At 40.5% G+C, this 21516-nt stretch overlaps 1 protein-coding gene across 1 annotated transcript in view; it reads right to left on the bottom strand.

Annotated features, from left to right (window-relative positions):
* Positions 1-20929, bottom strand: part of LOC136437199 (bridge-like lipid transfer protein family member 1) — a 90505-nt gene extending 69576 nt beyond the window's left edge. The window contains 25 exon segments of the mRNA XM_066431680.1: positions 510-771; positions 1126-1267; positions 1755-2062; positions 3095-3340; positions 3771-3947; positions 4337-4474; positions 4915-5097; positions 5339-5553; positions 6740-6849; positions 7568-7716; positions 8243-8340; positions 9212-9370; positions 9947-10064; positions 11548-11718; positions 12194-12350; positions 12910-13039; positions 13663-13742; positions 14308-14504; positions 14506-14661; positions 15438-15528; positions 16248-16413; positions 16768-16832; positions 17542-17620; positions 18481-18640; positions 20181-20929. Of these exon segments, the coding sequence (XP_066287777.1) occupies positions 510-771; positions 1126-1267; positions 1755-2062; positions 3095-3340; positions 3771-3947; positions 4337-4474; positions 4915-5097; positions 5339-5553; positions 6740-6849; positions 7568-7716; positions 8243-8340; positions 9212-9370; positions 9947-10064; positions 11548-11718; positions 12194-12350; positions 12910-13039; positions 13663-13742; positions 14308-14504; positions 14506-14661; positions 15438-15528; positions 16248-16413; positions 16768-16832; positions 17542-17620; positions 18481-18640; positions 20181-20282 (3859 nt within the window). The 5' untranslated portion in view covers positions 20283-20929.
* Positions 20930-21516: the final 587 nt, after the last annotated feature.

Below are 21516 nucleotides of genomic sequence, written 5' to 3'. Positions count from 1 at the left end.
ATGAATTCTGAACTGTTACTTGAACATTCAAATTGTCTTTTCAATCTCTTGAATTGTTTTTTTCTGAACATTTTGTACTGTATCTTTTGTTTATTTGTCTTAGTCTGCATAGACTGACTGACAATAGTAGTGAGCCCTCAGATCAAGAAATCAGCAGAAATCTACATCCAAAAAATAACAATTTAACTGTGCTAGACATTTAGGAATTCCAGGTTTCTTAATTTTGGTCACCCTGATTCTCAGATAAACATAATACAGTCAAACCAGTACAAGAGATCTCTTCTACATAAAGAACACCTTGCCAATGTGACTACTTATTGTTGGTCCATTAGATAATTTAATTTTCTCATAAAGTTTACACACTATCGAATCCTGTCTATAGTGACCACCTGTCCACATAGACCAGATTTTATTGGTCTCCCAAGTGGTCCTCTTGCCAAGGGCAGTTTGTACTAACTTATATGTACATTGTATATCAGAATTCCTGATGCACCAAACAGCAAACCCACCTGGATCAGACACTGAACCTCCCTTTAAAGTGGTCGTAGTGGAGCTGGATGTACAGGTAGATACTCTTGTTCCCGGGATAGCCTTGAGAGTCTCTGAGGAGGAGTTGAGCTCCTTGGTAGTGGACAACGTGTCTTCTGATCTCCTACCAGAGTTTCTGCTGTCCAGTCTGAGGTCGAAGTGTCGGTAGGAGGCTCTGAAGCGACTGTTTCGACAAAGAGCTGGGATGCCTGGCTCGAACAGGCTTTCTCCATACTTTGGTGCCTTGGTGGAAGATAGGCAAACACAACATCAAATTTAACACTAAAGCCCCTATGTCACTGAAGCTGCGGCATGTTGTTAATAACAATGAAATATAAATGAGACATAACAGTGCAATGGAGGCCGAAAGCTTGCATATATGTAAAGGTCTTCCTTTATCAACTGATAACAATTTGAATAAACCAATTAAACGAAAGAAATAAGTTGGATAATAAAGAAATGAAACAATACATTGAGAACACTGTACAATAAAGAATTTGCCATAACTTGGGTAATCATGCATGGATATGAGTATTTATTATTTATTATTACTTTTAAGTGTAAACAAATAGCTTAAGAAATAAACACACTACTTACTTGATGTCTGAATGCCTCCCTGTTCTCCTGTGTGATTGGTTGTTGCCAGGAGATGAAGAAGATGCAGCCTCCATGGCAACCGCACTTGCTGATGACATCCCTGGTCAGACCCATCTCCTCAGGGGACCACAGGAACCAGAGTCTGGGGAGGAAATAGCCAAGATAGAACACTTCTCAATACAAACCTTTAACAGTTGTATTACCCCCCTGGAAATATCACTATCAATAAGTACGATCATGTAGTAGGTCTTCCAAAAACTTTTGATACTTTTGAAACTTCTGCACCTTATCAAGAATAGACAATTGACTGTAAGCTCAAAACATATCGATCAGTCTGAGTGAGTCAGTCAGTCAAACAGGGCTCATGCTTTTTGTATCTTTGGTCTCAGCTGTCCAGGATTAGGCCAAGAGATTGGGAATTTCAGTTAGAATATAGATCAAAAGATAACCTGATATTTATCATTACCAAAATTCTCTACAAAGGCTTCTAATTGATCATTTCTAAGATAAACAGAGTTCCAAACAGTCCTTTAAACATTGAAAAGAGCTTAATAAGTATTTGGTACACGTAATTTTTAGACATGAAAAAGTGCTAGACTGTAAGTAAAGATGTCTGACTGACGAGGTACCTCTGATACTTCTTGTCGTGGTTCCTGAGAAAGTCGTCCTGAGCTTGCTGCAGTTCCAGACACTCGATGGCCAGGGCCACCTCCGTGTGGATGGGGCCCAGCGAAAAACTGCCGGCCTCTAACCAGAGGGGCTGGGGGGTGGGACTCGCCCCTCCCAGTCGACCCGGAGGGGGGGCGGAGTGGTTGAAGGTGCACGGGGAGGTCTGGGTGATGTACTGACGAAGCTTCAGCTCAGGGATGGCCACAGTGATGCCCTCCTTCACCTTAGGGCTGTGCAGGTTACAGTTGGAGATGTGGAGGGAGCTTGTCTGTTGGAGAGAAGTACAACATGTACAGATCTGAAACGTTTTGTGACATTCTTGACTGTGATTGAATTATTGTTTGTTCGCACGTAAAAGAACCCCCCACACCTTTCGAAAAAGAGTAGGGGCATGCCCCGGTGTGCGATGGTCCCAAAACCTACAGTCGGCCTCACATGGGTTCACCCTAGGTAATAGCCTACGGCTAGTAGGGCAACCCTGGCATTTACATGCCAAACCAATAAATAAATTTAAAAAAAAAAAATGTTCTGTTTATAGTATGTATTTTCCTGTCAACCTGATACCGGGCCAAGCCAACCTTCTCATCCTGCCAGTATCAGGTTACACCATCTTCTGCCTGACATTACATCACTCTACAATTATATATATATTCAAATAACTATGGACACACACAAAGCTTTCCAGGATTAATGTTTTCCATACTTTTTATCTTAAACGTTTTTAGGATTCTTATACAAGACCTCGAGTATATTAAAGATCCCACTGCACTTATCAAGAAGAGTATCAAGATGCGGTCCATCCTGGTGTGACAGCATCACTCGTCTTATATGCAGATTGTGCAGTACAATACTGGTGTGTTACACCTAAAGGCAGTTTACCAGTTACGCAGAACAAACAAACAAAAATTGAATAAACAAACAACAAGATTGACAATGATAAAAAGACATTGCCATGGCAATGGACGTTGTTTTAATTCTTACTGTACCCTGCTTAGGGCCCTGGTAGGTGGTGTCAGCTCAGGAATTCCTATGGAATGCCAGGATGGAATACGAGTGCCACTGGAATACCAGAAACTCCAGTCCCAATGGAATACCAGGAATTCCTGCCTGTCTAGGTTCTCTGGGAGGAATGCCCCCAGGGGGCTGCATGACCCACTTTCTATCCTTTGTGCTGCTGACTAACATTCCAAACATTCTTCTGGGATTAAGATTCCTGTAGACGAATGCCTAGAATATTTGCAAACTGCACACAATACTATACCATTTGGCTTGCCACTGAGGCGTCGCCAAAAAAACATACCTGAAGCTGACATGCACAGCCAGTCTCCACCACAAACAGGTCCACCCTCTGTACCTCCAGGGTTAACATCTTGTACTTGACCAGGAACTCTGTGGGGCAGGGGAAGGGGTAGTCGTCCTTGTGTGGACAGCTGGGCTGGGGGTTGTCGTGTTGGCAGCACTCAAACGGTAGAGGACGCATGAAGTCCGACTCACTGGCGTCGAACAGGAACAGAGCGGTCTCCAAGACGTCGACAATACTTTCAATCTGTAGGAAACAATGCATTGGTTTTAAAGGTTTTAAAAGAAAGTGGCACAGATTTTTGTTTGTTAAGAGGCTAAGACTAAAAGTTGCCTTCCATCATACAAGTTTCAAAAGAAGCGATGTCAAATGTTATTGAATGTTTCTTCCTTAGTAAATAAATCATATTCATATATTCGCTAGTTTTCACTTTACAAATTGTAGTTGGCTAGCCTTACAACTCTATACAACTTCAACACACACGTTTAAGATCCCACTATGCTTATTGAAAAGAGTAGAGGTCCATCCCAGTGTGAGTGGATCAAACCTATCAGTCGGGTTTTATGCTATTGTACAAACCTGACAAATACACTTTTCTTCACAAGTTCTAATTGATACTGATGGAGGGAAGGTCTGTTCCTTTGGAGAATGAAAGAAAAGTTCTCATGTTCCTTACATGAGGAGGGGTGATCTTGCCACTTATCTCGCCCAGCTGTAGCTGTACGAGCCAGGCGTACTCTAACGTGTCGCTGCCCAGCGGCCGGTCCTTGTCGGAGAACATGGCGTGGCCGCGCATCTGTAAACCGGACAGGTGCAGCTGGCCATCTTTCAGGTGCGCCTCGGACATCGGTCTCTGTGATGATGAGAAAAACATGTATTTTTCATTTTACACACACGACTATAAAGTTTCTTGGTGAGAAGACTTTCAAGACAAACCAGTGTTTGATATTTGAATGTTGCACTTATTTTAAATGCCTTTTTTGTCAGAGGGAAGTTTCAAAAAACTTTTTAGCAAACAAAATAGAAAAATAAATTTTGTACTTTGTTCAGATTTGTTTTTGGACTCAGGTTTTTGGCTTTCAGGTTTTTTGGACTCGGTTCTTGGAAGTTTTATTCAGGTTCAGCTAACCGGTATCCACCCCTAGCCTAAATGGATTTTACTACTGTAACTCCTTGCTGTATTGTGGTCTGTTTTCTTGTGTAATTACAGGCAAACTCCACACAGCAGTGCTGGTGCCTTACCTTGATATTGTCAGTGATGGTAGCTGTGATGGGGGATATGTGCAGCTGCAGTAAAGTCTCGTAGTAGTTCTTCCTCATCTCAAAACACAACTTGTCAAAGTGGAGGGTTGGGCAGGGTGGGTCCCCTGGACTGCATTGCTATTCACAGAAAAGAGACATGAAGTTTAGCATAACTGGTTGAGTTTGCACTAGGTCTTTCAGATGGTTGAGCTTCAGGCGTTAGCCTCATAGGCATCAAATCTCTGCACACGAAAGAGCCAAGTTTGACAAAATTATCAAAAAGAGTAGGGTTGACACTCAGAACATGGCTGAAAATGCAAGCTGTTCAAAGTAAAGACAGATTGCGCTCCTTACTAGATAGACAAAAGGTATAATGCTTCTTATCAGTTGAGGATGACTGCTTTACCCTTTTGCCTTCAGTTACATGGGCTGCAAATCAAACTGTTAATATATAGACACAGCAATCTTTCAACATACACAGAATGACAGAGACTGATTTTTAAAAAACTCTACTGTGATGCCCTAGTGATGCATTCTACTACCAGTACAAACTGATATGATGGGAGAATGTGTCATACCCGAGGGATTCTTGCAGTGACATTGTTGACTGCAATCTGTACAGTAACTGCCAGGGGGCGCAGCGTGTCAAGGCTGGCTAGCAGCTCCTCCAGTTGGGCAGTGCCCTCCTCCTGAACCTTATCCGGGTCTCGCCCATGTCGGGCCAAGTCTGTGAACTTCATGTCAGCTCCAAAGTAGTTTTCCTGGAGAAGAACAAGGTCAGATAGACATACGAGTCTTGATAGAGATTAATGAACAAATCTACAATAGATAATAGTGGCGTCTGTGTGGCTGGGCTTAGCAATTACTGACAAATAAAAAGATTGCAACAAATAGTACATTGCACAGCATTATCAATTGTTACTTAAACTTTATGATTGACTTTCACAAAGGTTCAAATGTTAATTACTCCAGCCTCTAAATCATATTTGAGAAAGTTCTCACCTTAAAGTTGAAGAACATGCGAAGGAAGGTGGCATACAGGGTGATGACGGAGGGTGCCACATCTACCTCCACATCTATCCTGTCTGGGCTGATGCTGGACAGGTCCAGGTCCACCATGGACGGGGACAGTTTGACTTTCCTCTTGGCGCTGACTTCAGGCGTGCCTTGGGGCGTCGGCCGCAAACTCGACAGCATCTCTTCCTCTATGTCCGACACTGAAGTTGGATATGATAAGTTTTAAGACGACTTAACTTTCAGCATTTTTCCATTTGTTGGCTGTCTGGTCCGACTGCTTGCACTTTTCTTAATTTCTGCTAGGGGGCGCAATCACACACGGAAACAGACAGCCTTTTCCACCCCGAAATAGGACTGGACAGCTGTTTCCGCCAATTGGACCGGACAGCTAATTCCAGCAACCCCTCCTGAAGACAATCTTGAAGACCATTCTTGCAGACACCATACTTTTACTTTTTAGACTTTCTCTGTTCTGAGTTTCAATCAGGTTAAAGATTATTTCTGAAAATTGGACTCCAGCGAATGCTTGGGATATTTCAAAACATTATTTTTGTGTCAGCACATGACTTGAGTAGCTTGTTACATACAGATGTGAAGGGTTAAAGTGAGGTACAGTGAAAATAAAAGTTTTACTTCCAAAACAGTAGTTTATTTGAAAGGGAGAGCAAGACTGTCACATGGATTACAGTCTGAGGTCTTGGCTGTTAATTTTTAAGCCATAAGCTGTCAAACATTTCTAAATCATCTATCTCACGAGAATGATAAACATAATTTGTTAACATGAATGTCATATTTTGGCATCTACTTCCGGATCCCTTAAGGTAACGATACATATTATGTTGCACATCATGATAAACGTTAGATTAATTTTTTTTGCAATACATTAATGGTAAATGGAATATGACTTATCATGCAAAATGCAAGCTCATATGAAGGCGCAATCAGCAAAAAACTGAACAGACATGCAAGGTGTACTACTTTCAAAGCTTTTCTTTGGAGAATCTAAGTCAAGAAAGGAATTAGATGTGACTGCAGCAGATACATGAGCAAACCAATGTTTAGACTTTAAAGAAGTGAGACATGAAAAGCACAAGTGACTGTCAGTAATAATCACAAAATGTATTAAATACAAGAAAAGTGCTGTAGTTACCTTTTGATTTGACTGAAAATCATAAAATAAAACATAAAACGTTAGCCAAACATGCCTAGTATAAAATATTCACACGCCTTTCTTCAAATATAATAAAACATGACAAAAATGATAAAGTCAAAGCACAAAAATGACAAAAAATGCAACACAGGTGCAAGACAGTGCATGCCAACGTAAAATGCCCTCCTTCTGCCTGTTGCCATGGTAATTGTTGAGTGGCATGCACGTGACCACACCTGTGCGGGGGAGGAGGTGGCCCTTACTTTCCTCTGGCATGATGGGATGGTAGGTGTAGCCTAGACACATGGACATGGCAGGAACATGCCATGTGTCTACCCAACCAGCACTGCAAAATAACAATCTTGTTAGACACCTCACCCATTTACAAGCTATCTCATTGGTCAGAACATATGAGCCATCTCATTGGTCAAAACACACAAGCCATTTCATTGGTCAAAACACATGAGTCATGTCATTGGTCAAAACACACAAACCATCTCATTGGTCAGAACGGATGAGCCATCTCATTGGTCAAAACACATGAGACATGTCATTGGTCAAAACACACAAACCATCTCATTGGTCAGAACGGATGAGCCATCTCATTGGTCAAAACACATGAGACATTTCATTGATCAAAACACAATTCATGAGATATGTCATTGGTCAAAACACACAAACCATCTCATTGGTCAGAACAGATGAGCCATCTCATTGGTCAAAACACATGAGCCATCTCATTGGTCAAAACATATGAGACATGCCATTAGTCAAAATCAATTAAACATCTTCTTGGTCAAATCACAAGCCATCTCATTGGTCAAAACACAGGAGCAATCTTATTGGTCAATAGCTGTGTACTATTCACCACAAATCTCTTAGACCTTTCCTTTACTATTGATAAACATTAAGCCAAGACTGTCACATGAATAGTTCTTCATCAAACTTGATAATACTTTATGTACTCTACACTTTGAAGCTAGGGATATGTTAAGTCCTTATAATGAGGAATGGAGTGCGGCTGCATGCTTGGATGATAGAGGCCGTCCATATTCAATGTTTACCCCAAATGTGTGATGTTTCTCCAGCCCTTGTCAGAGTCGGCAGTGTCCTGTGCCGTTGTGGTGTATCTGCTGTTCTTGACCAGAGACAGGAGGCAGTGTCGAGTGGTGTCCATCTCCGGTAGAAACAACCGTGCATCTAAAGACTTACCCTGGAGCAGAGCAAGAGAGGGGATCATTATTTTGTTTGTTATACATAACCGTTAGGGATTTGAATCCAGAACCTAAGTCAATAACCCTACACACAAGACCGCCTTGCAGGTGATTCTCAGTGAGCATGAAACCACATGGTAGAGGGTACATTTACCCCTGTTTACACTTAATAATAAGACTTAAAAATTATAATTTTTCCACCTAAAGTCATCAATTGAGATTTGAACCTCTTATGGTCTTCCTTTGCAAGTGCAGGGGCACAGTGCCAGCTTTACAGTATTTTAAGCTTTTCCCTGCTGCAAAACTGAATAATCAAACAAATTTGGTGCCAAAAAGCTACCTTAGCATGCTAAGTAGACTGAAAAAGCTGACATTTTAGGATTTCCAAGACACACATATTAAGTGTTTACCTTGACAGCTTTGATTAAATTTATGGCAAAATATTGGCTCAATTTTATTTACTAAGATTACCCAGAGAAAAAAAGTTAATCAAAGTGGCGAAAGTGTGAGGAAGTTAAAACCCACCTGGATGAGGAAGTTGATGCAGACAGTTTCAGGCAGGAAGTCTGTGAAGGGCAGGTCGAAGGAGATGTCCACTCGCTCTCCTCCGATGGCCATGTTACCTGCGTCATGTACAGTAAAGAATATGTTTATCTTGTATACCAAAACTTAGAACTACAAACTTGGTCCAATCTGTACAGACATCAACCTACGAGAGGCTAACATCACTGCCCGTCACTGGATCCAGATATGATGACACAACAGTGCAAGTGAACATGACTCTGTATATATAGCAACAGTGCAAGGATAGTACACTGCATTATGATGTGAAAATAAAGTAAAAAAAACCCCAAAGGATTGTTAAATTGTTTCATTGTAGAAGGTTTAACATTATACCAGACAATAATGATATAGAATACAGGGTTTAGGAACAGCAATCAACTAACACAAAAGTTGTATAATAAGCTACATATTAAATGCTGACAAGTCCATTATGACTACTGCATTAACCAAACACAGCCCTAACATAACCTTGTTGAGTTAACAGACGAGTTTAACTTTTTATAATCAACAACAAACCATACCTATGTTAGAAATTGATACTTTTAATATGATAATGCTCTTGTATATCTTTTACTTAATGGATCTCCTTTGTTATCTTCAAATTTCAATGCGCAAATCTTATCTGTAACTCAATTGTATATGTCAGATACTAAGCATTTCCATAATGAAGCTAAAGTTTATTTTCTTTTACATATATACTACTGTTTCTATTACACCTCGGTTCCTGTATTGTTCCCGTACCATACTTCGCCACATGTTTTGTATCCGTGTTTAGTGATGCTGCTTAAATAAGCGTGTTTGCTTGAGTGTGGCATCGCTATGTGTCGTTTTTGATGTTGGAATAAATAAAAAAATAAAAAAACATTCTTATGTGTATAATTCAAGATGAGACGTAGTAATGTCATTAAAACCACATGATTTAAGTTGTACCATTCTCATTGTCTTTCAGGGAGGAGCAGTCTATCCAGTTGTACTGGTTGGTGACCAGGATGAACTCAAACTCCTTGAGCGCCACGTTGAACTTCCACGTGTACGGCACAAAGCTCATGATGTCTGCCATGGTCTTACTGCCCCAGTCATCAATCAAATCTAAACCGAACAAAGAGAGTTTTCAGTCAAAAAAACATCCATTAGTTTAAAGTAAAAATTCAAGGAGGGACAGAAAAGCCTTTTGAAACAAAAACAAAATCAGTAAACTAATGGTGATCTACATGTTATATGGACAATATTTTCATAATGTCTTGTCCTTGTCAGCAGGGATAGCCCTTTGTAATAGCCACATGCTAGTTGGGTTGCCCTGGCTGTGCGTGATGAACAGCCAAAACAATGAGATAAAAAGAATGAATTACATAAAAAAATGGACATCTAAACTGAAAGCATTTCTTACAGCCTTCATGATGACAATATGGAAATCAATGTGTATACTACAAGTTAATAAAAATGCAAAAGTAAGATAATGGAAACTCATCTAAAAAGAGTAATAAGTAATTGCCTTGAGGAAAGTAGCAGAATGATTACAGAACCGTTGCCAGGTATTTGTTTGATGTTGTGTACAAGGAACCTTTAGTTAATACACACTGTCAGTAATTTACCAGCCTGACAAAAACCATTTACAAAAGAGTAATCAGGTTTGGAATGGAAGAGCTGTATGTGAAAACCACTTACCCATGATGAAGAACTTGTGTGCAAAGATGAAGTTTACTGTTGTTTTACAGGCCACGATGTCGCAGGACCACAGCTGGGGCTGGTTCCACACAATGGGGTAGTTTATATCCATCGATATCTGAAGTGTATATGATAGACTTTATTGTACAAGGTATAATTTAAGGCAGGGTGTCCCTGTGGTGTAGTGGCCTGCGCTTCTGTCACTTACCACATCTGGTTCAAATTACTTGGAACCAGAAGGCCCGAGTTCGTGCCTGAGTAGGACACCTCTGGACAAGACTAGAGACGCATTGAGTCATACCAAAGACTTCATAAAAATGGTACATACTTCTGAAACAGTATGGAAGTTAAACACACTCCACTACCAGTGGACTAGCCCCCTACTGCAGTGATTGCACCACAGTGTGGCCCAGGGCTATGAAACGGAGATGGGCACCGCCCTATACCCCTTGTGGTGTGGGAGGATTTTAAAAAATAACGTATGGCATCTTCTGCTACATTTTAACAATGACCATTTTATGGAACTTAGTAATACCTACTTAACAAAACACTTTGCACTCTGGGATGAAAATTTATGACAATCAGTGGAATTTCTCATGTTTTAAAGACATTCTGTCTGAAGCAAACATGATCACAAATTTATCATTTTGTATTAGATAAGTGCACTATTACATATAACTACAACTTAATAAAAGTCTGCTGCTTCATTTAAATTTAATTCAACTTAGTTTTAGCCAGCAAGTGCTTGGACAGTAGCATCATGCATATACTGTAGGGTTTGTTTCCAAAAGCTTTCAAAATCTAAAATCATTCTGATTTCTAGAAAAAGAAATTTAACGGTTCTCAGTGGCAAATGTGCTAGATGTTGGCACATCGGCAACCAAATCCGCAGTGTGTTTTTTGGCACACATTTTGACAGATTAGCCGAATAGGCTCAGTGGGCGTCACTCCACCGTCCGGGAAGGTAGTGTAAAGTGCCTTTCCCAAGGGCACAACGTCGGGGCATGGTGAGTATCGAACTCGGGACCTATTGATTCCGAGTTCAACGCTCTAACCGGTACGCCAGGCCGACGTCTGATTTCAAGCTCAGTATGCAGGGTGCGAAATACCTGGTTGCACGTTGCACAGTGCAACAACATTTCGGTTGGTGCAAGTTAATTCCAAACCCAGGTAGCGCAGTGTGCAACCTTATATTTTGAGCCAAAGATTTCAATCGGAGCCCTGGAAGCTCACAAAAACACAGTGTCACTCTCATAAAATTCGGTAAATCTTCAATTGAAATAAAGAAATCAACACTTTTTCGTTTTAAACCATCCAAAACCCTTCATAGATCGTGGAATTTGAGCTGAAAAAGACGAAAACACACTGCCCTCAGCTAAACAAGATGTTGTTAGGTCAATGGGAACACAATACTATCTAATATATATTTTGAAATGTTAGTAGTATTATACGCTACATACGACCTTGATTTGAAGAAATCGGTGAATGTTGCTGGAGCAACCTGAAATTTGGATGTGCAACCTAGCATTTGCCCTTGGTTGCAACATGGGCAACCTGGCTCAAAAAAGTATTTCGCACCCTGGTATGAATCTAGGCCTAACCTCGAGTGTCTCCGCCTCCAGTAGTGACCTGTACTCCAGACTGGTGGTGGCGTCCAGGTGCAGCAGTCGACTGGTAACCTTGGTAACGTAACCGCCCTCCTCAACCACATAGGGGATGGTCATCTCTATACACGACCCTCGACCCACATTCATGTGGATAGCATTGGTTTCCTGGGGAACCAACAAACAGTGTTAGACCGATTATTGGATACTGCAATGAAATGTACACATACACCCCCACCTAACTCCATGCACTTTGTGTCTGTGATTTCAGGTAATCTTGTGACTCATCATAGCTTGTCGCAATGTATCTCAGTCCAGTTCAGCGCAACTTCGTTTGCTTCCCGCAAGTCCGAGTCTGTGCAGGTAGGTGAGAGTTTGCAGCTGTTCATCAGGTGTTGCAGAGTTTGGGGGTCCTCTGTTGATCTTCCCCCACCGTAGCAGGTTGTCACCTGTCCTGGCCACCTTTGCCCTTGCCCGGTTCAGGGCAACCCAAGTCCTTCTGGGCAAGTCGGCCCCCGGGGGCAGGGACTCATCACTGGGGGGTGGGAGTGCCCTGTGACTGTGATTATCAGCTACCACATAAACCAGATTTTATTGGTCCCCTAAGTGGTCTTCTTGGACAGTTTTGACTGTATGTCCATACCTTTTTCTTGGAGAAGAGAATGTCGATGGTGGCGTCGTTCTGAAGGTGCATGGACATGTCAAAGCTGGTGTACTGTCTCAGCTGGCCCGTGGTTACAGGCTCCGTCACCTCCAAGGACTGGTAGTCAGCAGGCAGGAAGAACTTCTGAAGAAACTCTCTGTACAGTAAAAATAGTACAAGACATGTCAAAGCTGGTGTACTGTCTCAGCTGGCCCGTGGTCACCGGCTCCGTCACCTCCAACGACTGGTAGTCAGCAGGCAGGAAGAACTTCTGAAGAAACTCTCTGTACAGTAAAAATAGTACAAATCACGGATTAACTCCTACAGCAATCAGCTAAAAACAAATGTAATCTCAATCATATTGCCTATGTGAAGAAGTTTTTGTAAATTTCTAGACAAAACATAACACAATCATGTCCATTTTACACATTGCATGCTCCACTCTCAGAGACACAAGCCATCCTCAGGTTCCTGACTTTTGGGTATGTGCCAACGTTCACTTCCGGCGAGCCTACCATAGAAATTTTTATGCAGGCCAGCTCAACCTTTCAGTCTTGCCAGTTTCCGGTTACAACTCAGCCAGGGAACAAACTCGGACCCTGGTCAGTGGGAGCAAACTTGAACACACAGTAAGACAAACAAACAAACAGACCAAACATAATACCTCCGTATTCAGGGAGGTACTTTAATAAGGGAAGGCAATTGTTGACATATACCTCTGTTTGTCGACCCACGGTCCGTAGCTGATGTCTGTTCCTTTCCCACACTTGATGTCCATTCTCCAGACGGGAGGAATGTCTATGTCAAATGGGTTTGTGCTCTCCGGGATCTCATCTTTCATACGGCCTGCAGAGGTACAATACAAGTCTTAACAGCTAGGTACATGTATAAAGTAGTGAATCTTGAAATATTTTTTGCAGTGCCTCTCCACCTGGAAATCATGGCATCGCAAACATCTGTTTTTGTGTTACTATAGTGTTTAAACTGCAAACTTAAAACACAGCGAAAACCTCCTTTCCACTACCCTCCAAAAAATTGAGTCCCTGCAAATAAATTGCAGTAATCACAGCATTATTTTGTTTGTTCTAAGACATTTCAGTGCAAATGGTATGGTTTGATAATCACCACCATACAGCTTTTATCACAAGCTTGAACCTTCTCCCTACTGCCTAACCAGGGCTGTCTCCAGGACCCATCCCTCCGTCCCAGGATGGAGATTTGCTTGTCCGGACGGAAAAAATGTCACCCTGTCCGTCCCAAAAATAGGAACTTCATGGGAAATTGATGAAAATGCATTTTTGTAGGCTTAAAATGACAACGAAAATCAAAACGATGGATCTCAAAGAATTAGTGGGATGGAAAAAAATTTAAAGCTGGAGACAGCCCTGCTGCCTAACCCTATAACCTAAAGCCTACTTCAGCAGGGATAAGTTAATATATTGAAAAATGTCATTCTTTGCAGTGCTCACCAGGCTCATCCCAATAGTAGTATACAATGACGTCTCCAGACTGTAGCACCACAAAACCCTCTCCCATAAAACGGGGAGGCCTGGAAAACACAACAGGTTCAAAGTCATGTACAACTATGTACAAATCTTTACAATGTAAATACACAACTTGTTCTAACAATACATAGCACCACCCTCTGTGTACAGTACAGCATCATCAAAGTTATCTGACTCCTGCCAGTAGAGATAGAAAATTGAAAATAGGACTCCAGGCCAATGTCAAAATAGTGTTATATTATTATCAGTCAACATGTACATGTTGTATTTATGATAAACAGGCTGGAAAGCCAAGTTATCAATTTTTCATCATTAAAACCTTTGTAGTAAGATTAACAGTACAGCTGGAATATTCTAATCTTAACAGCCATGATACTGCAAATTCACACTGTCACTTTCAAGTTTTAATGCAAGTTTACGTTTATATGCCAAGTTCAGGCCTGAAGGCTAATTGTAAGTGTGCATGCACTTGGGAAACGTATATGTGGCAGAGCAATAGGACACATACTAGGAGAGATTGGCATTATTGTGACAAGAGACTAAATAATTCAAATATATATTAATACTACTGGTCGCTATTCAAGTTTAATATGCAAGCCTTTTACTTACTCCTCCATGTCCCCCTCATACTTGGGGCTCTTGGACAGCATGACCCTGACGTTCTCGGCCTCAGCCTTGATGAAGTGGGTGTACTTGTCCAGAGGGTTGTGGGCACACTTGGTGGTGTACTCCAGCTTTGCCTCTTCCCAGTTCAGACATAACGTACTCGGGATCAGGCGGTTACCAAACACGATCCTTCCCTGTACAAAAACAACATGTCACAGAATCATGATTTTGTTTTGTGAAGTGTGTGTACTTGTCTAGAGGGTTGTGGGCACACTTGGTGGTGTACTCCAGCTTAGCCTCTTCCCAGTTCAGACACAACGTACTTGGGATCAGCCGGTTACCAAACACGATCCTTCCCTAAAATGCCACACAATGTATTAATTGGAATCAAGATTTTAGAAACTCTCTAACTGTCTGTATTCTTTGTGCATGTTAAGTCTCTACAGTGTTGATTGGTGGATGTGCTTTTTTCTGAAATCTGCATTTTTAGCTGAAAATCACATACACACACACACACACACACACACATGCGCACGCACGCGCACAAACACACACATACACACACATATACTCACACACACAAATATAATAAATACAAGTGTAAGTTTGTGAAAACATCATTCTCAGACTAGCAGTAAAAATCCAAGGTGACATGGGAAATTGCATCCAATCAAAAAAACACCCAAGTACACATCTGTGCATGTAAATCTGCCCAAACCTTTGGCTTTTCCTAACACCGCCATCTGTAACTTGAAGCCGAAGATTATTAATCCTCAACCCTACGTTGTACAGCACCTGGTGCACTGTACTTGTTAATGCAGGCCGGGTTTATGAATAGGAAAGCATGTTCTTGGAAATCGACATAAGGCCACACCAATTTAATTTCTTGGTTAACAGATTTTTTTAAAAATTATACCAACAAAAAAAATCATGAAAACAGAAGGCTGGGGTGAAAACTTGCACCTGACCCTGTTCACTCCCTGAAATTGTGTGCACCAAAGTACAGACTTTCCTCTGAGATTCTGTTTTCCCGTTGTTTTTCCAATCTAGTGTTTTAAAAAAAATGTGTTTATTATTCCGTTAACCAAGAAAATAAATTGGTGTGGCCTAAGGACAAGAGCTGCTGCACTTACAGTATAGATGTCTGCCTTAATGAAGGGGATGAGGTCTCGCCATATGGGCTCCTTTTCTGCCTCTTCCTCCGTGTTCTCTGGAGTCTCGGAGCTACAGAAAAAAGACCAATAAGACAAGAGTATTTAGATGATTTTCTCTACTTGCACCACCTGTAGTTAAACTCTCCCTGTCTTAGACTTAATGAATTGGATAGACTGGAGCTAAATGTCAAAATGGCTTTCTGAGTGCACATGTACACGTGTACAATACATGAGTTATGATGTATGTTCTGTGTATTCTATCCTACATGAGTATACAATTATAATGTCTCTCTGTGCCATTAGAAATCACTGTGTACATTAAAATTGACTGGACTTTGATACCGGTACTGTAAATTCAGTTAAGCTCAAAGGGGAAAAAGATGCATTTTGCATTTTTAAAGTCTATGGTGGAAACACTTACAGAATGTGTTACTGACAAAAAATATGTGTTGTTCGGTATAGATAATTTTTCAGTGCGTGGTGAGGGCACTGCAAAAACCAGGAACAAAAAACCACTATGATCATAGTACTACTGTAAATGCAAAAATGTTTGCGGTGGTTCTATGTTCGAGGTTTGCGCGGTAAGTTCTTTGCTGCAAACTTAAAACCACCGCAAAATGTTTTTGCCCTCCTACCCCCTTGTCTACTATTGTCTCAAACCTAACTACTATTGTCTCGAACTTAACCACCGCGAACACTCAATTTTCTCCCTACCGCAAAATCAAAACCATGTCAACTTAAATGCATTTACAGTAGCATGAGCAGCTGAGGTAATGCCTTTAACCATACCCTCTGTCTCCTTGTTTGCCATCATCAGGTGGGTCGTATTCGAACCCCATGGTCTGGTCCAGCCCAAAGGCCTTCTCCAGTTTTCCGTAAACATCAGACCGGTTGTAGATGTGATACTCAAACCCATTCAGGTACAGGTTCAACCGGGTGTCCATTGGAGTTGGGTCTAAAAGGCACAAGGATTGCACGAGGTGAAACTTCTACATTGATGATTTTTACTTGTCAGTTGTCAACTGCTGTATCATTTCATTTTGCTATGTCAGAAAATTGCAGAAAAGTGACTAAAACGTGATCATATTACAATGTTATGTACAGTTTTAAGGTCACAGGCAAAATAGCTACTAGGAGGATGCATTTATCATAAACCGATTAATTACATCCACATTTCCAAGAAGACACACCTTATTGTTTCTTCTAACATTTAGTGGTAAGACTTTTATCATACTTTATAACCAGCACTTAAAATTACAGTGGACTACTACTTAAAATTACAACAGTAGCTCTAACTTATAACACATACCATATTTTGACTCCCTGGGAATGTATGGTCTCCACCAGCGAAAGATTGCTACACCATCTTGAACTCTAAGGAAGGAAAGAAAATAACAGTCATGCCAAACTACAAAAGAATAAGATAATGACACTTGACCTTGTACACGGCCCAAGAACAAGTCTAATATTCAATCATGATTATAGAGGACATTACTACCAAATCCATTGTTTTGATATGAATAGCAGTAAAGCTGAATACAACAAGAAAAACAGACTTCTAATACAAGGGTGATTAAAAAACAAATGCAATGTCTATCAGAGCGGGTTCATTTTTGGATGAAATGAGTTGAAATTTTGCACAAATATATAGGAACATCTCTTCTTGAGTTGGTGTACATGTGTAAATCACTGTATTTTTCACATTTTTACCAGAGACTGAGTTGACTTCAAGTTGACCACACCCTTGGAAGCTTTTTGGAGACGAACAGCAGTAAAAGAGAAGTTCAATTAGCAGTAAAGTATGACCCACTATGTCCCACTTACAATTATTGAACCTGCTATGATAGAAATTGCGTTTGTTTTTTAATCACCCTCGTAGTTTCTTCTATCAAGTCATCTCCTAGTACCCAATCTGCTACTAAAGGTAGTTAACAAAGCTGTCCTTAGGATTTGGCACTCATAAAGACATTTGGTGTAAACTATACATTATTTCACAAGGCAATATTAGTTTTTAAACATGACTCTATATTGAATCTGTAAGTATATTTCTGAGTTGAGGGGAATGAACAGTTGTTCATATTACCTGATAGATCTGTCATAATCAATGTAGTGAACATCACGGAACATGATCTTTCCTGACAGCACTGACACACTGAACGAACCTGGGAGGAAAAAATACAACAGTTAGTTAATACGCGTGGAAAATTTTCGCGTGGAAAATTTGAAATGGAGAATTTATTAATGGGTTCAAAATGTCAAAGTAATTTTATCATCAAAATTTTCCTCCCTTGGGAATAGACTTGAGACCCTCGGGAATCAACTTGTTTTTTTGTTTTTTTAAATTCACAAATCCTTTGAAATTTTTTGGGTGTGAAACCTAAGATTTGTAAACCTTCAATTCCCTTCGGATCAACTAATTTGCATATTTTAACGCACAAATGATCAAAATTACAGGCAAACTTTTTCCCCTGCATGGGCGTGGGCATGGTGTGGTGTGGTTCGGTGTGTGCTATTCCCAAGGGAGAAAAATTTTGATGATAAAATTACTTTGATATTTTGAACCTATAAATGAATGAGATGCTATCGATGGGAAAGCGCTAAAATGTATTTAAATATACATGAATTAGATACTTCTATAGAAGAAGTAAGGATCCAGATTTTTGCCTTTAGGCCACACCAATCTAATTTCTTAGTTAATGGATTTTTATTTTTAATCTTAGCACCAAAAAAATTATTAAAACAGAAGGCTGGGGTGAAAACTTGCACCTGACCCTGTTCACTCCCTGAAATTGTGTGCACCAAAGTAAAAACATTTCTCTGAGATTCTGTTTTCATGTTGTTTTTCTAATCTAGGATTTTTTTATTCCGTTAACCAAGAAAATAGATTGGTCTGGCCTTAACTTCAAATACTGAAAAATCTTTACTCAATGGGTAATATCACATTTACTGGTTTTGACCAATTACAAGCTTGATTACAAACTTACTTCTAGATACCAATGGAGCCTACAACACCTGTACTTACCGACTTTTATGTGGCAATTTTTGACAAATCTGTTGAGTATACGGGTGAGAATGAAGCCCAGAACCCGAGAGTTGTAGTAGGTGAGGTACAGAACCCAGCCACAGGCCAGCACAGCCGCAGCCAGCAGCCAGATGATGTTAGAGTTCACCTTCCTCAGGTCCTGGGAAACAGAGGAAAAGATTGTGCAGTCACAAAATGGTACAGGACATTCCATTGGTGACACAAAATAAACGAATGATTTTATTTGCACAACAATTGTATCGGTGACAATGTATGGCAAGGTACAGATAACATAATTAACAATCTTGGTGTATTTTTCCACAATTCTAATTACTACTTTATCATATCAAATCTACAGTGATAACTAAACGGAACTATTCTAGATATCACATTGCATATTTCTAGATACATGTATGTATAAATGGGTACATGTATATACAGATGTAATGGTGATGGTCTAGATCTTTAGGCCAGTTATAATATACATGTAGGCCCTCTTTCCACAAGACTGATGTTGTTGAGCGACCATTGGGCGACCAAAATCAGATATGTACCACCCTTGATTTGATAATTGGAATATGATGTACGATGTAAAAGTAGGATTTAAAAAACAAAACATGTAAAACAGAAAGGACTTTATCTATGAAATTCATTGAGCGCCCTGTCAAATGTTTGGTTACATAGCAGTCACAGCCTCCAGTGGAAAGGGTGCAAAGAGATCTTCTTTATTTTGCATCAAATTGGACAGGTACTATAGTAAGAACGTGTTCTTGACAAGAAAGCAAGTTAAAGTGTAAAAGCTGGCACTTGATCTTCACACTTATTTGATGCACCCTTGACTGTTTATGACCGATGTTCTGATTTAGAATTTATGACTGGAATTAATCTGTGTGCTTCATTACTATCTTAATCACTAATTGCTTTCAAATCTCTTGAGAAACTTGATACATATTTGTTGTGGCTTAGAAGGAAAAAGGCCCTACGTCCAAGCCATGGTTTATTGGTATTGCATGTAACGTTAGCATTTTTGATTTTCAAAAGATCTGGGTCACAACTTGAAGGGGGTGAGTTTTTTTTTTTTGTTGTTTAAAAATTCTCTCTTTCATTTTTCATGCAGAAGTCTTTACTCAGTTCATAAGGATAACTGATGTCGCTAGTCTATATGGGTGTGGCAATTCTTGAGCAACCTCTATTGTATAGCCTATATATAGACATAATCCCTTAAGCCAAACTAGCTTTGGGCAGTAATCCTTTGGGGACTTGCCCTGCCATGTCAGTTAAACATTAAATCCCCATACCATAACATAAGTTAACAGTGCATCCCTAGCCTTGATGCTATTGTATGTATTCTAAATGTGCTTGTGTGCTTTTTTCCCACATACTGATGTAATAAAGATGATGTTACACCTTCCCCCAACTTTCTCCACTTTCTCTGTCAAAACTACGCTACTGTGAGAATTATGCTACTGTACATTCATTTACTTCACAATGGTTTCATATGAGGTTGTCACGGTGTTCTTAATTTACAGTTGAAACAATTCTTTACTATAGTAGTGATACAAGAGAGACATATTCATGGCATCATGAATATGCAGCAGCAAGGTCACTGCAAAAACCATGAAAACAAACCCAATGCAAACATTTCAAGAATCACAGTATTGTGCTAGAATGGTACTACTGCGAACATTGACTGTACTTACATCGTTGATGTTATCTGGGTTCAGCAGGGACCCGTTCAGGTTGCTGTGGCTGTACTGAGATTCGCTCCCCTGGGCCAGTGCCAACCCCAGAACAAGCGCCATCTTTACAACCACTTGTTCTGTTTATCTTTCGCTGTGACGTTCTTCGGCGTTATTTCGGTGGCCTGGTAGCGGTCTTCCTTGATATTCTCACCAAAAAGACGGGCTTCTTTTGCCAAGGGTCATTCACAGGACATCAACAATTGCGACAGTGTCATGGTCCACTAAATTGTGATACCTAAATCCGCTAGCTATCTTTCTTCCGGTAATAATAAGCGACCGAGCGACAACGAACAAGCTACGCGGGAAACACTACAGAGCCGTTTTCCCGAATGTTATCCTACAGAACTAAAATGGCGACGCTGACTCTACTAATCAGCCCATCGTTGCAGAGAGCAGAACCGTCCCCAGGGCAAACCTGTCGCCTGCAAACACCTCGGCTCTGACAGATAACACTGCACAGATGTCGTCTGCGCAAGCTGGGGCCGGCCGGGCGGGAGCTCAGGGTCGGCTTGTTCCGTGGATATTTCGGCATCTATTGGAAAGTTCAATACCATGTCCGGCTTAGAATTGCTCCGGAAGGTCCTTTGCTAACTGCTACCTCGTTCTGTCCTGTAAAGTTGTCGGCATTTTATAAATATTACGGCGAAAATACCGAAAACAAGGCCAGACGACAAATTTCCTGACGTCAAACCGCCATTTTGGATTGCGATGACCTCACCAGAGGTCAAGACGAAAACGAGGCTGCGCGGGAAGTTCAAAACAACGGCATTCAAGGAAAATACAGTTTGTTTACAATTACTGCTTTGGCCGATTTGACATTTCATGTACAGCAAGTCCGTTGGGTCAACAAACAAGCAACTTTATTTTGAGACAAGCCATCAAATGAAACGAAATAAATGCGCACTTTTAAGACCACTTCTAATGTCATGGACAGTTACGTATTAATGTACAATTTTGGGGCAAAAAATGCAAATATTATGACTATCTACATTCAGATTCATATTTTTAACCAACATATTCCCGTTATTTTGTCACAAATCCATCATTTATAATCGACGCAAAAGCAAACCGCCCGAAATACACGGTGCGAAATATAAAGCCCTTACTTCTGGTGCTACCAAATACTACAATACGTTCCTTTAGCATGTCCCGTCCATTGTTCGTAATAATAATATTTAATGTAACTATATTTGGCTCGGCATTTCTATCTTACAACCTTTCAATAAATATATCCTTATTCGTATAAGTGTGACTCTCACCCCTTGCAATTATGAATGATGAATTGGAGGATATG

Source organism: Branchiostoma lanceolatum, chromosome 6 (genome assembly GCF_035083965.1).
Source record: "Branchiostoma lanceolatum isolate klBraLanc5 chromosome 6, klBraLanc5.hap2, whole genome shotgun sequence".
In the NCBI taxonomy this organism is placed as follows: domain Eukaryota; kingdom Metazoa; phylum Chordata; class Leptocardii; order Amphioxiformes; family Branchiostomatidae; genus Branchiostoma; species Branchiostoma lanceolatum.
The sequence above is the reverse complement of the archived record's forward strand: the minus strand, read 5'-3'. Positions and strand labels throughout refer to the sequence as shown.